Source organism: Tursiops truncatus, chromosome 19, assembly GCF_011762595.2.
Source record: "Tursiops truncatus isolate mTurTru1 chromosome 19, mTurTru1.mat.Y, whole genome shotgun sequence".
In the NCBI taxonomy this organism is placed as follows: Eukaryota; Metazoa; Chordata; class Mammalia; order Artiodactyla; family Delphinidae; genus Tursiops; species Tursiops truncatus.
In genome coordinates, this window is record NC_047052.1 from 44,003,934 (window position 1) to 44,020,250 (window position 16,317).

Sequence of the window (16,317 nt, forward strand, 5' to 3'; positions counted from 1 at the left end):
TTCCAACAAAGAATGTTCCTTGCATCATTGCTTAAAATATCAAATTTGGAAACTACCGAAATGTCCATAATATGGGGGATGGGTTAAGTATTCCATGCATATGATGGAGCATTATGTACGTTATTTTTTAAAAAAAGGCATGGTTCTTAGTACTAATATGGTACAATCTCTAGGATATTTTAATTGGGAAAAAAGGGTAGAGTAGTATGCGTAATAAGTATCTGGCCATTGTGTCTATGTGTATAGAGAGGCTGTGGTATTCCACCCAAATCTCCCTGCAGTACCGAGGTACTTCTCCCAGCTGCTAGGAGATGGCTGGCTGTTGCCGGCGTGAAGCCTTTAGAGAATTTCCCTTGGCCAAAGGGAGCGACCCCACCCAAGTTTATGTCCCCTCCCTGGGGCAGCCTACAACCAATGACTGGTTGATTTCAGAATACAAAGGCCTCCTTGCCTCCATTCAGGACAACATTGAGGACCATCCCAGCTCCAGAGCATCTTATAAGATCAACTGATGCCTCTGTTCAACAACTCCCTCTGCCCACCTTGCTTCCCTCACTGACTTACAGGTGTTCCAAGAGCCTCCCTAGTAAACCTTCTGTGTGCAAATTTCCATCCCCAAGTTTGTTTTCCTGAGAACCCAGCCTATGACAAGGCATATGTGGTTGAAATGCATATATTTTTTTCTAGAACAGTTTCCCCAAGAAGGGAAAGTAGGCTCATTTTGTTTGTTTTTTGGCCACGCCGTGCGGCATGTGGGATCTTAGTTCCCCGACCAGGGATCGAACCCTCACCCCCTGCATTGGAAGCATGGAGTCTTAACCACTGGACCGCCAAGGAAGTCCCGAAAGTTGGCTCGTTAATGTCACACTTACCTGGTACTCGATCATTTTCTGTTGTCCTTGGAAAAAGATCTGCGGCCTGTGAAGACAGAGATGGGGGGGTGGGGAGGAGGATGGAGAAAGAGAACAGAGCTGTGAGGGACCAGGCTTGTTTTAGAACTTGCAAATTCCCTGTAAATCTTGGACAAAAACCCATGCTTTAGATCACTGGGGTAGAAGAAAAAAATGTTGCCATTCAATTCAGAATGTGGATGCACAGAGGAGACTTACCAGGAAACGAAAGTTGCTACCAAGTAAGAACTGAAAGTTATTAAAAAACAAAATCCTTAAAACTTAAATAACTGGCCCCAAGTATATTCTGGAAAAGGGGCTTCCATATCTGTAATGAAAATATTACAAAAAAACTCAAAGCGAAGTAAAATAACTGTGTAACATTAATAAAACTAATGGTTACTTAAAGTATGGTACAAATAATTACTGAAAGGCTAAACCTTGTTATTCACCCACCAGTGTATTAAGTATTGTCATTAAAAAATAATTTTTTTTTCGGCCGCATTGTGCAGCTTGCCGGACCTTAGTTCTCTGACCAGGGATTGAACCTGGGCCACTGCAGTGAAAGCGCTGAGTCCTAACCACTGGACGCCAGGGAATTCCCTAAAAAATAATTTTTAACAGATGAGAACAAACATCCACCGTATTAGGAAATATGGAACTAAATTTGTACCAAACATTGATTAAGAATGTTTTAAGTTTTTCACTCACAGTAGTGAGAAACCTTATAAATAGGCCTGAATATACTTTGCCAATAATCTACAGCCTGGAATTGAAAATCCACATCCAGAAGCAACAAGAGCTCTCACACATGACTGAGGGGACTGTAATTTGGTTCAACCATTTTGGAAAACCATTTGGCCATATCTACTGAAGCTGAACACAGTTCCATTCCTGGATATATACTAGAGAAATACATGAATATTGTTCAACTAAGACTTGTATTAATGTAAGAACGTTCAAAGCAGCTTTGATCATAGTGAGTCAAAACTAGAAACTGCCCAGGAGAACGAGATAAATTGTGATGCATCCATACAATGAAATACTATTCAATAATAAAAAGGAATGAACTGCTGACATCCGTGCAACAACATGGATAAATCTCACAGGCATTATGCCAAATGAAAGATGTCAAACATAGGAGAGAATATACTGTATAATTCCATTTCTGGAAAGTTCCAGAATGGGTAAGATGAATAATATGGTGACAGAGTCAGAATGGGGGAAGGGAATGAGTCACTGAGATGGGGCAGAAAGGAGCCTTCTAAGGTAGGTCAGCAAACTTTTCATTTAAAGGACCAGACAGTAAATATTTTAGACTTTGGGGGTCATATGGAGTTTTCCACAACTACTCAATTCTGCTGTTGTAGCACGAAAGCAGCTGTAGATAATAGTATGTAAATGAATGAGTGTGGCTATATTCCAATAAAACTAATTACAAACACAGATGGCAGGCCCTATTTGGCTAGTGGGTTAGAGTTTGCCAACCCCAGCTCTAAGGTGATGGAAATGTTGATCTAAGTGGTGGTTAAATGAGTGTGTATATGTATTTTAAAAATTCATCAAGTTGTATATTTATGATTTGTACATTTTGCTCTATGTATTTTATACCTCAGTAAAAGAGAAAAGGAAAAGAAAGGCAAAAAGCAAAAGGCAAGGCCCAGATGAAATAAGTCTTACATCCACCAGAACTGATTCACGCCTTTGAGGGCAGGAAAACCATCCCACCATTGTGGGGCTACAAGAGTTTGTCTCCTGATCGGCATTCTTGAGTTGTGGCCCTGATGGATGACAACTCCAACTTTGTCAGCCCCACAGCTGACTCCCCCCAGATCCAGGCTTTGCCCACTGAGAAACAGTCTAGGAGGACAACCTTTAAAACAGAGCAACTAGTATCTCTCCTTTGCAAAAAGAAGAGACTAATTTTCCTACAGGACAGAGAAGAGCTTTTCCTGAGTATAGTGACATTCACACCATTTGACTATCCTGATGTTCTCTCCTGTAAAAACACGTCTAGCAAATTACTGTCCTGAGGGTTCTTTACATAATCATGAATAATCCCTCCAACACTAATCAGTGACTGCCCTAGTCTTACAGTTGGTCAATTCTGAGATCAAAGAAAATTAACCAGAGGAGACTGAGAAGAACTGGTCACAGCTGGAAGAACAGACTTTATTTAATTTTATACTTTTATGTGTCAAGTAAGCCTGAGAATTTAAAAATGATTTATTCCAAATGTCACATAAGTATAAAAGGACTTCAGTGTCCCTAAATATTAAGCTTGCCCACATGGTGAGCTTAGCACTGAAGGTGAAATTCCTATAATATTATCATCCTCGAACTGAGATAATACTTGTCCTAATTGGACAAGTGAAGGTAAACTTTCTTGGTAAAATAGCCCAGGCATGCCAAATGTTAATAATACAGAGGGTTCATTGGGTCAAACTACCTCAGGATGAAGACTGAGGCCTCAAGGTCACCTAAGGTCCAGACCTACTAAATTATTCAAAAGCTAGGAAGAATTTTATACAGTATCTTAATAATGTTGGTAAAAATTATTGTTTGCTTTACTTATATATTCCAATAGTGTTGATGAGGAACTGTTCAAGTTGTTACTATGAAAAAATAAAGATTCTCTGAGAGGAGGAAATTCTAGAAGCCCTTCTGAACCTCTGAAAGAATGTAAATAAAATTATGAATTTCTCCTTTTAAGGAAAGTGAACAGCTTCCAATTAGTTTAGTGATTGGCAGAAGACACTAGTTTTAAGGGAAAAAATTGTTTCCAAATGAATACATTTTCCTTGCTTTGTTTTACAGAAGTTCTTTCTCATGAACTACTGACATATCATCTTTTGAAAAAGAGAATAATTCTAAAGTGCAGGAATATTCTCTATCATGATCTGGGTGGTGGGTACATGAGGGTACATATATGGAAAAATTCCTAACACTACAGTGCTAAGTGAGTTAATGTTTTACTTTTCTCTTAATGGACAATAAATATCATTTATTTAATGGACAATAAATAGCCATTAAATGCACTGAAATACTGTACAGGTCATAAAGCATAAGTCATAAAGCATGGTGAGTGTGAAAGTGTCATTTAACTATCGTATCAGCAGCGGAAGAGACTGAGCAATGAGCTTACTGTGTCTTAAAAAATGTTTTTTCTTTACTGAGGTATAATTTACACATAATAAATGAACCCATTCTAACTGTACAGTTCGATAAGTTTTGACAAATTATTCACTCATGTAATCACCACACAATCAGGATATGGAACATTTCCATCACCCAGAAAGCTCCCTTATGTGTCATTTGTTAAGGAGCATCCTGTTAACAAGATATAACAAATTTGCCTCAATGGTATTAAAATGAACTACTTAGATTCCTGTCTCTTCTACAGAAGAAATAAAAAGTGATTTTCTTGAATGTTAAATACAGATACTTCTTTGCTTAAATAATATATTAATCAAGTTATAGCTGTAAGTCAAAAAAGCAGTTAAAAAACAAGGTATGATCAACTTGTTTCAATTTCATTTATATGAAGTTCAGAAACAGGCAACCCTGACCTAAGTGATGGCTTTGGGCAGGCACTGCTTGGGAGAAGTGGGGAAGCCTTTGAGGAGCTGGAAATATTCTCTATCATGATCTGGGCTGTGAGTACATGAGGGTGCATATATAGAAAAATTCATAAAGCTACATGTTATTCTCTATGTGAGTTACAGCTCAAGTTTTAAAAAACAAAAAACCCTACAATCCCGTTATTTAAGAAATATATATGTAGAAAAACTTTTGGTATGAAATACAATAAAATATTATCAGTGGCTCGATTTGGGTGGCAGATGTTTCTTACTCTAATCTGTAACTGTAACACATATGCATTTCATTGTTTACATATTTCATTCATTTTCCCACTGCCTTTTTTCATTATGAGGGAAGTCACAGGAGGGTTTGAAAAGGGGACGGGGTTCTCTGAGAGAACTGAACTGTCCATTAGGAATTGAGCTGGCAGGAAAGGCCTGGGGCAGTTAATTCAGCTTTGGGCCACTACGCTCCCTCCCTCACCTGCCTGGACTTGGCTACTCAGCCTCAGCCTGGTCTCCATGGCTATGCAGCTAAGAGTCCAGACAGGGCCAGAAAAAATAGGGGAGTGGGTTGGCCACATGCCACACTACAAGATGGCAGAATGCAGTGGGCTGGACCAATGTCCCCTTCCCCTGAAAGAACAGGCCTATCACAGGAGAGAACATGGCCTTCCCTGCCTCTCCTTTCACTTCTGCCTGTCTCTCTGAATCTTTGGACCAACCCTTCTCCCACCATGTAGCCATGGAGGGTCCCTGGAAGGAGAGACAACAGTTTGAGTCTTGCTAAACTTCTGGCTCAGGGATGATGATATTTCCTGTTATGTAGGAATCTTTGCTCTCGCAAGAGGTCTGGATCCTAGGTGACTCCTTCATAAGGGGATTTTTGTCCCAAATTCCCATCTCCTGGACCAGACAGTCTTTTACCTGGTCTGCTAGGCTCTCACAGCTCTATTTCTCAACAGTAACTCATCCTCTGGGACCTCCCTGGGGTTCCAGTGGTTAAGACTCCATACTTCCAATGCAGGGGGCGAGGGTTCAATCCCTGCTCGGGGAACTAAGATCCTGCATGTCTGTGGCGTGGCAAATAATAAATAAATATTTTTAAAAAACAGTAACTCACCCTCAGCTGCAGCTGCTGACAGGGCTTTCTGTAGACGTGTCCAAGGTCCTGTGGGCCCCACGGAGAGCCCTGCTGTCCAGCGAGGTGGTGGGACCCAAAGGTGTACAGGGCACTCAGGAAACCTGAAGATAAGCAGAGCCCATGGTGAGAGTCATCAAACAGACCCTCCCCAAATACTTTCTGAGGCCTAAGAGGAAGAAGCCTGCAGAAGACTGGGCAGTAGACATATCTGAATGATGGCTGTGCTCCGGGTTTGGGGCAGGGGGATCTTCTGGAAAGAACTTGAGCCTGAGAGTTACTCAGACAGAAGTCTGAAGCCAGTGATTCCTTTAACTGACTGAAGGGACCTAGTCCAGACAATTCACTTCACTGGGCCTCATTTTCCTCATCTGTGAAAACAGGAATGATAAATAGTAATTTTAAGAAGCCCATCCTTAGGGGCTTTCCAAAAGTTACCTCCTTTAACAAAACCCATGGGAGTTCCCTGGTGGCCTAGTGGTTAGGATTCCGGGCTTTCACAGCTGAGGGTGCGGATTCAATCCCTGTCCAGGGAACTGAGAAAAAAAACAAAACCAAACCCAGGAGTTTCTAGATTTTTTGATGATGGCCATTCTGATCGGTGTGAGATGATATGATTCCTTCCACTTTTCATATATATCTTCTAACTTCTTTGATTAAACATTTAATCAAGACAGAAAATAAAACCACAGAAAACTACCCACAGTTTGGTAAAACTCAATTGAAGAAACTATCCCACATAATCTCATCTGACCTTTTCCACCATGAGTTTTTAAAAATACAATATGATATACTGTCACAGAATCAACAAAACCATGACCTGGGTTTTACAATATGTATGGATCATTTCATCAGGTTTTGACTGTTCTGCTACATTTCTGACAGTCCGTTTCTTTCCTTCTCTAGCTCCCAAATCCCTCATTGTGACAGCACTTTAGAAATCTATCTGGCCAGAGTGGGACCCTAGAGGTTTCCTGTCTATGTGGGTTATTTGTCACATGATCTGACAACTCTTTCTCTGTAAACTAGTCAATCTCCCAAGATGCTTTCTTTGAGATTTAGAAGGTTTGAGCTCTGGCTCATGATCTAACTCAACAGTGTAAACAGCTTGTAAGTTTCTAATGTGTAGCTCCTGTTTTATATGTATCTAGGATGCACTATTATATTTATACTGAGGGGGATACTGGGGGATAAGGGAAAGCTCCAACTAATCAATATAAGGGAATGATACAATTAGAAAATCATCGTTTGGCAACCATAACAGTAGTGATTGACTCAGGCAACAATCATTAAAGGATAATATTAACACTAGTGAATGAAAGTTTGAGGTTATTTACATGGTCTCAAAAAATGCCCCCATAAGATACTTATTAACATAACTTTATGGTAGACAACCCACTATTAAGGTTACAGTGGATAACCTTAACCAAATGATCAAAGTTAACATTACCAGCAATATGACAAACCAACATCATACATCTCCTGATATGGGACATTGAGGACACACCATAACTCCAACTAGCAATCAGAAATGTACATATTTCATAAGGAAAATCAGAAAAACTCGATTGAAGGACATCCTATAAAAATAACTAGCTTGTACTCCTCAAAACATCAAGGTCAAAAGAGGCAAAAAGTGACTGAGAAAATATTCCCAATTAAAGGACTCTAAAGAGACATGACAATAAATGCAACATGTAATCCTGGATTAGATTCCTGGGCCAGAAAAACATAATTGTTATAAAGGACATTATTGGGACAGTTAAAGAAATCTAAATAAGGTCTGTGGATGAGACAGCTGTAAACAAAAAATGTTGCTCACCATTCCAGTTCTACAAGTATCAAGTCATTAGCCACTGTGGGTGCCTACTGACAGTGTGCCCTGAGGGAAATTGAGAATGGAAAAGACAGGAGGCACTCTGTGCTTTCGATAGAAGGGCACCTAGATAGTTCAGATGCATATCTAAGGAAGAATTTCAATCACCCCAAATTCTTCCATACACAGAAAAGCACTAAAATCATTAACTTGAGATGTCTATTCTTTGTGACTAGCAATAATCTTTTTATGCTTGACTACATGTATTTCCCAGTCAAAAAAAATCATATACATACTGGCTTCTCCCCTGCCTCTTCGTAGCAATTCCTCAGAGCTGAGAGGTTGTCTCCTGGGCTATAGTTCTCAGTAAGACACTGAATAAAACTCAACTCACAGCTCTTATGTTGTGTGTTTTGTTTTTGATTTTTTTTTCACTTGATGCTACTATGATAACAATAATAATACTGTTTCAAATGGGACCTAATGAAACTTAAAAGCTTTTGCACAGCAAGGGAAACCATAAACAAGAAGAAAAGACAGGGGGCTTCCCTGGTAGCACAGTGGTTGGGAGTCTGCCTGCCGATGCAGGGGACACGGGTTCATGCCCCGGTCCGGGAAGATCCCACATGCCACAGAGCGGCTGGGCCCGTGAGCCATGGCCACTGAGCCTGCGCATCTGGAGCCTGTGCTCCGCAACGGGAGAAACCACAGCAGTGAGAGGCCTGCGTACCGCAAAAATATAAAAATATAAAAAAAAAAGAAGAAAAGACAACCCTCAGAAAGGGAGAAAATATTTGCAAATGAAGCAACTGACAACGGATTAATCTCCAAAATATACAAGCAGCTCATGCAGCTCAATATCACAAAAACAAACAACCCAATCCAAAAATGGGCAGAAGACCTAAATAGACATTTCTCCAAAGAAGACATACAGATGGCCAACAAATGTATGAAAAGATGTTCAATATCACTAATCATTAGAGAAATGCAAATCAAAACCACAACAAGGTATCAGAATGGCCATCAGCAAAACATCTACAAACGATAAATGCTGGAGAGGGTGTGGAGAAAAGGGGACCCTCCTGTACTGTTGGTGGGAATGTAAACTGGTACAGCCACAATGGAGAACAGTATGGAGATTCCTTAAAAAACTAAAACAGAACGACCATATGACCCAGCAATCCCACTACTGGGCATATACCCTGAGAAAACCATAATTCAAAAAGAGACATGTACCACAATGTTCACTGCAGCACTATTTATAATAGCCAGGACATGGAAGCAACCTAAATGTCCGTCAACAGATGACTGGATAAAGACGATGTGGTACATATATACAATGGAATATTACTCAGCCATAAAAAGGAACGAAATCAAGTTATTTGGAGTGAGGTGGATGGACCTAGAATCTGTCATACAGAGTGAAGTAAGTCAGAAACAAATACCGTATGCTAACGCATATATATGGAATTTAAAAAAGCAGGACTGATAAACCTAGTGGCAGGGCAGGAATAAAGACGCAGACGTAGAGAACAGGCTTGAGGGCACAGAGGGGGAAGGGGAAGTTGGGATGAAGTAAGAGAGTAGCATTGATGTATATACACAATCGAATGTAAAATGGATGGCTAGTGGGAAGCTGCTGCATAGCACAGGGAGATCAGCTTGGTGCTTTGTGACCACCTAGAGGGGTGGGATAGGGAGGGTGGGAGGGAGGCTTGAGAGGGAGGGGATATGGGGATATTTGTATACATATACCTGGTTCACTTTGTTGTACAGCAGAAACTAACACAACATTGTAAAGCATTTATACCCCAATAAAGATGTGAAAAAAATTTTTTAAATAATAATAGTGTTGCAATGTTAACGTCCCTGCTTTTGATAATTATATTGTGGTCACATAAGAAAATGTTCTTGTACTCAGGAAATTCACATTAGGGGTAAAAGGGCTATCATGTCTACAATTTACTGTCACATGGAGGCAGGCAACCACATGGAGGCTTTTTTTTTGGCCATGCCCCGCTGCTTGCAGTATCTTAAGTTTCCTGACCAGGGATCAAACCCGGGCCACGGCAGTGAAAGTGCCGAGTCCTATCCACTGAACCTCCAGGGAATTCCCTGCAGGCTCTTTTTCAAGCTGCCTTATTCAGTCTCTGCAGCCAATGGTCAGTCTCCAAAGGCTAAGAGATTTTGACCAGGAGGCTCTGAGGTCCCCCTCCAAATTACCTACAAAGAAGAATCAGCCTTAACTAGTTAACTTCATTAACAGGATCCTGACTCCAAATTCACCCCAAACTGCAGGGTTCACTTAAATGTTTATGTTTTTGGATTCCAGAGGGAATAACAGAAAACAGGCAATCTCAAATGGCCAAGCCAGGGCTATAGAACAGAATTTTGTTCTGGCGTGTGTCTGGTTTCAGAATTTCAGACAAAACTTCCACATTGTATGAATGTTTTGGCTTCAGATTATTTCTATGATTCCATTTAAGTCAAGTTCAAAAACAGGCAAAATTAATCCATTGAATTAGACCCAGGGGCAGCAGTGGGTATTGACTGATAAGGAAGGCTTTGGCATGCTAGAAATGATGTATATCGTGATCTACGTTGTGTTTACACAGTTCTCTGCAATGTAAAAATTCACTGAGCTGTAGCCTTAACATAAGAACATTTGACTGTCTGTGTATCTGTGTCCAGATCTGGAAACGATCTGGAAAAATGTTTCTTGCATAAATAAAATGAAACAATCTGTATTCAAACTTAAAAAAATGTTTCACATAGAGCCACATATGGCCACTCCATCAGGTATAGATATTCCATTTAATTAGAGTTCAAGAACAGACAAAATTAATCTGTAATGTTAGAATTAGGAGAATGGTTCCCCGTGGCAGGGTAGTAACTGGGAGGGGGTATCATGAGAATTTCAGGGTGCTAGAACATTGTTTTGTGATCTGAACACCCAGGAGTGTTCTCTTTGTGACAATTCATTGAGCTGTATGTATATTTTTCTATGCATTTTATATCTCAATAAAAGATTTATGTTAAAAACTTAAAAAAGAAAAAGTATTTGCTCCCACATCTGGCATTGAGCACAGTGTAGGTGATGAAGGAAAAGAGCTACAAGAAAAAGAAAATGCCCTAACTCCTTACCCTTGCATATGTGGTCTGTATCTTTGATTCTGTGGAAGGAAAATTCAGAGACTGTCTGCTCTAAAAATGAAAGCTTGACATGTATGGCTTCTGAAAGATGTTACCTGCCTTACTCTCAACTTCCTTTGCTCCTTAAGGTGATATACTCATTGTGTTTTGTCTAAAGACTACATAAGGATTGAACGTAATATTTATAAAAACAATTAAAATACTGTTTCAGCATTTCACCCTTTTATTAAGCTAATGGTCAAAATCATATTTGCATTTCATCTGTAATTTTGTCTCAGTCCATCTTAATCACCATTAGTTTGACTTTAATTTCAGGGAAGAACAGTTTCTAAAAGTAGCTTTAACTTTTGTTTTTGCGCTTGTTATTGTGGTTTTACGTTTATTGAATTGTTCTACCAGGATTTTATATGGCACAGATTCACAGAGGTCAAACGTACCATGCCTAAAAAACAGAACGAAGCAAAAAAATTCTTAGAACACAGTAACTTCTAGATCCAGTTTCTTTTCCTTCCATAATTCATCTTTTTTTCCCCAGCCTTATAGAGATATAATTGACATATAACACTGTGTAAGTTTAAAGTGTACAATGCCCTGATATGATACATGTATACATTGCAAAATGATTACCACAACAGGGTTAGTTAACATCTCCATCATCTCACATAATAATTTTTTTTTTCTTTCTTTGTGTGTGTGTGTGTCTGTGTGTGTGTGTGTGTGTGTGTGTGTGTGTGTGTGTTTGTGTGTGGTGGGAACACTATTTTTAAGTTATGCCTAGATAAAAGTATTTTCCGAATGCTCTCAAGGTTTGCCCCTTCAGCAAAATCTTTTACATCAGTTTAGATACTTACTCAGTAAACCCTTCGTTTTCTAACCACAGGCAAAGTTACATCCATCCTAGCTGCCATGGAGTCAGAATAGATTTCCAGAAACCAGGCTGACTCTTGGGATGCTGTCACAGATGGACATGTCATTACATTTTCCAGAAAGAACCTTAAAGGAAATATTAGGAGAAATATGCATTTTTAACAAGATGTTACTTTAGAGAATTCTAACACTTGATCCTTTCAAAGCACTTTCATTCATGTGGGGAACAGTAAAAAAGGGAGAAGAAGGTTTCTTTTTTTTTTTTTTGGTTGCTCCCCGCGGCTTGCAGGATCTTAGTTCTCCGACCAGGGATTGAACCTGGGCCCTCAGTAGTGAAAGCACACAGTCCTAACCACTGGACCGCCAGGGAATTCCCAGAGAGGGAGGTTTCAAAAAGAGTTTTGAAGTGGGCTTTCACCCTAACGAACTGAACGGAACTGGTTGCTCATCAGCTGGGGCATGTCACATGGGTGAAGTGTGTTCCCACTGTGCAGGGTTGCAGTCTCAAATCCTTGACTCTCTCATCCCCAACGTCTGCATTTTGCAAGCCTCAACATCAACCCCCATTAAGCCTCCTAATCACAGACACACGCGGTGTCTCCAATCTATTAATTCCCAGAGGTCCTTGTAGTCACAGATATCCTGGAATGCCAAACTTGACCATCAAAGGCCACTTAGTCAGTGACTACAAAACTCACTGATCCATTCTGATTGCCGAACAGTGAAACAGTGAATTACACAGATCCCTGATGGCGAACCCACACTGATCTCCAATGCTATCCCAAAGACTGGGGATCAATCGCGGACTCCCACTGTCCTACCTCCCCCCACAATTACTAACAGTCCCAATCACTGACACCTCCCCCCCACATTGATCCCTCTATTCCCCATTCCCTGATATACAAAAGTCCAGTCACTGATGCCCTCAGATACCCCCATCGATGATCTAAAGGAAATCTTCATCACTGATGGCCTAAAGATTTCTGCAAACACTGATCCTCACTGACCACCCTCAGAACTGAACCCCGAAGTTCCCACAATCACCAGTTCCAGGTACCCAAACAGAACTTAGAACCTCCAATCACTGACCCCTCAGGCTTCTGATCACTGAGCCCTAAGGCCGTTCAAATCAGTGTTTTCGAAGAAACCCACTTGGCCTCAGACCCTTGAAGACCACCATAAACTGACCCCCACGCACTCTCTCAATCAAGAATCCTCGTTTATTGCTTCCCATATACTCCCAATCCATCTTCTTCACAGACTCTGACACCGACTCACACAAACCCGTCACCCCAGACTCCCTCCCCCAAGAGGCTCGGACGCCCAATCACTTAACCCTTCAGTACCCTCAGTCTCTGAGCCTTACGGGTTCCCATGACTGACCCAGTTGGGCCACCGTAGCCGTCTGGTCGCCCTCCTACACAGGTCCTGAATTTGGACTGTTTCTCACACTGACCTTTCCCATTTTCCCCGCATCCGCGCCCATAACCTGAAACTGCCGCACCACGCCGCCTCTCCGCGGTATGAGCATTTCCCATCCGGAGTGGCCGTGCGCAGACTCAGTCGCAACTTTGAGGCTGTCGGCCGCCACCTGGCAACCTTCCAGAGAACAGGATTCTGGGTTTCTGAATTTTTGTGGCAGGTATGATGGCCGCGCCTGCTTGACAACCTCTTGCTGGGGCCGGCCATGTTTAAATCTGTGCCGTACGGCGAATGACTAGGCCATTTGTTAGACGATTAGGCTATTTTAGGGCGGGGAGAGGCAAGTGTTCCGGGGTCCCTAAACACAGACGTCACTGCTGCTTTTAGCGTCTCAGAAGCCCAAACCTCCTGAGACCAATATAGAGGCTCCCTGACCTGGAAATTGAGTTTTCTTTGTCTCCAGCTGCGCAGGCAGTGAGGTAAGATGGCCGCGTCCGTTTATACCGCTTTTTACGTGCAATGGGCGCGGCCATCTCTCAGGAGGAACGTCTGTAAAGCTAGGTGACACTTTTTCTGGGCTAGCTCTAGGATTTGGAGAACAGCGAAGAAGAGAGGCTCTTCTGTTGGGGAGGCTGAGGCCCCCGTGATACTTTACGGAGGGGGCGGAGCTGCAAGAGAGGGCAAGTAGGAGGTTCTTAGCCGGCTACTGAAAGAATACGTCGAAAGCCGAGTCTTTATCTTAGGTGGATTGACGCTTTTTGACATTAAAAATGAAATACCAGAAAATGGGTTTATTCTGGAATAGCAGAGAATTGCAATTCCGGACGGGCAAGCTACAGCAAAAATCATAGGCAAGTCCACCAAACAAAGGAGAGGAACAGTTATTTTATAGAGGAAAAGGAGGTAGTTGGGAGGGATTGTTTTGAAGAAAAGTCCTTTGGAGAAAAGTGAAAGCTCAGAGCGATGAGAGTTTCTCATTGGCTGAGTTGCTGGGGTAGTGGATTTCTGCTAGGAGATGCAATGCACATCTCTTCTTGTTGAGGCCTGTGATTGATGATTCTTTCCTGTCGATTCTTCTGTTGGGGTCAGTTTTTCCTGTAATTGACATGGAGTGGTACTGCCTGAGAGCTCCCCTTTCAGGCCGCCCTACTCCATTTGAGTGAGGTTTTCCTTTATTTTCACGCTCCAGAAGACGACCTGAAATATTGGTGTGAGTGCAAGCAGTTTATTTGACAGGTAGAGGATGGGTAAGTGAGACAGGGGAGGGATGGAAACCAACACAGAGTGCATCCATGAGCCAGAGTACCCCTGTGAGCAATGGTGGCTCAGTCCTGTGGGGAACTCTGGGAGATTGTGTAGAAATCACCTCCAAACTGTCCCACTCAAGGGCTGATGAAGCTGAGATAGTTATATGTCATCTCTGGTTCCTCAATGTTGAGGGCTATTGTAAGGGCCTTAAAGCTGTAGCGTTTTCAGCCTGCCTCATGGGCAGATCTGAGGCAGAGTCTGTAGTTGGGAAGAAGCCAGCCATCAGCATATGGGCATGGTGAGTGCCCAGGCAAAGTGGTGGGGTAGAGACAGCATTCACCAGAGTCCTGTTTTTAATGCATCCAAAGCAGTGCTCTGCACATCACAGGCATTGTTTTGGAACATCTCTGGAAATGATTGCCTTGTCCTATGAAAATAGCTTTAAAAAAAAATTCTATTTGGTGGTCTTACCAAGTGGTATAATAGCTGACCTGTAAAATAACGCTCAACAATTCCTACCTCCTGGTAGTCACACCCTTGTGTAGTCCCCTTCCACTTTGTACCAAGGCAGATTTGTGAGACTAATAGTATACAGTAGAAGTGATGTCTTATAACTGCTGAGATTAAAATGACACCTCAGCTTCTGTCTTGGAGGTGCTCATGCTCTTTCTCTCAAATAACTTACTCTGGAAACGTTTGTTGCCATGTCATTGAGGACACTGAGATAGCCTATGAAGAGGCCCATGTAGCAAGGAACTGAGATCTCCTGCCAACAGCCAGGGAGGAACTGATGCATTCTTGTATCAAGGGGTCATCTTGAAAGCAGATCCTGTACCCTAGTTAAACCTTAAGATGACTGCAACCACATGAGGGACTCAGAACCACCCAGCTAGCAGATCCTTGACCTTCATATAATGTGTAAGCTATTAAATATTTGTTTTTAGCTGCTGAGTTTGGGAGTAACTTGTTATGCAGCAATCGGTAACTTGGATGCTGTGGTAAAAATGCTATAATTGACGTCTCTGGATTCCTTAAACAAGTTCCTAAACTTGTGAGATTGTTCTTTCAAATCAGAGGGGATTATTAGCAATTTCCTCTTCTGCATGATAGAGAAATTAAAGGCCCATGGCTCTGCTACATACTTAAAATTTAGCAAAGAGTTTAAGAGTCTTGCTTCACTTGAATTAATACAAGTGGTTTATGTGACAGTGCCTTGAAGTGATTATAGTAATTAACAAAAATGACCATTTAGAGAGTGCCCGTTACATGCCTGGCCTGTTGCTGGCCTTCTCACTTCAAGGGCTACCCTCATTCTAGCACCAGTCATAAAGGCAGAAGGAAAGAGAGCCTTGGAATGTCTTATGCTGGGAATTAAATGCTCTGTTTCAGAAATGACACGTATCATTTCCTCTCACTGCTCACTGAGTAGTCACCCAACCACATGATAGAAATACAATCTTACCATAAGCTTGGAATGGGGAGAGCTAGAAATATTTAAGGAACAACCTTAAAGATGTCCACAAACACTATGAGAACAATGTTATCATCACCATCCTAAAGAAAATGCACTATAGAGGTGAGGTGTCCAATCCATAATCACTCAGCTAGTAAGTAAAAAAGAAGGACTCTGAGCCAGGTATGTCTATTTTATACGAAGGTAAAGGATCATTACCATTATTGTTAAATTTTTTACTTCAGTATATTTAAGACACTGAATTAGGGAACAAAGAGAAGACTGAGGTCTCCAATAAAAATAAAGGATACTCAAGATGTTGAGGTCTGGTGGGGGGTGGAGTACACAAGGAAAGAGAAAATGGGAAAAAGAAGAGTGTTTACAAAAGAGTATACACTGTAGGATTCAATTTATGTGAAGCTCAAGAACAGGCAAAACAAATCTGTTGAGTTATAAATCAGAACGCAGTTGATTCTAGTGACTGTTGAATTCTCTGAAGAGAATTCCCTGGGGTGAAGAAAGTGTTCTATATGTTGTTTTGGGTGGTGGTTTCAAGAGTTGTCAAGACTCATCAAATTAAACACTTAATGATTTGTGCATTTATTATATGTAAATTGTACCTTAAATTTTTCAAGAAAAAGAGTGTTCAGGGTATTGAGTGATCGTGTGGTCTAGGGAAAAGAGAGAGGAATGGAAGAAGAACTGACAGCACTTTACTATAGTCTGTGGAAAGATGAGACCCTGGC

The 16,317-nt window shown here is 41.4% G+C and overlaps 1 protein-coding gene across 6 annotated transcripts in view; it reads right to left on the reverse strand.

The window, feature by feature from the left end:
* The window catches only part of ZNF793 (zinc finger protein 793), a 49,517-nt gene extending 36,365 nt beyond the window's left edge, over positions 1-13,152 (reverse strand). For 2 of the 6 annotated variants that reach the window (XM_019941237.3, XM_019941234.3), the window contains exons 1-4: positions 12,905-13,057; positions 11,433-11,574; positions 5,595-5,716; positions 873-918 (exon numbers count right to left, since the gene is read on the reverse strand). In XM_019941237.3, the coding sequence (XP_019796796.1) occupies positions 873-887 (15 nt within the window). In that variant the 5' untranslated portion in view covers positions 888-918; positions 5,595-5,716; positions 11,433-11,574; positions 12,905-13,057. The other 4 variants (XR_012328168.1, XM_019941235.3, XM_019941236.3 and 1 more) reach the window with 4 other exon arrangements.
* Positions 13,153-16,317: the final 3,165 nt, after the last annotated feature.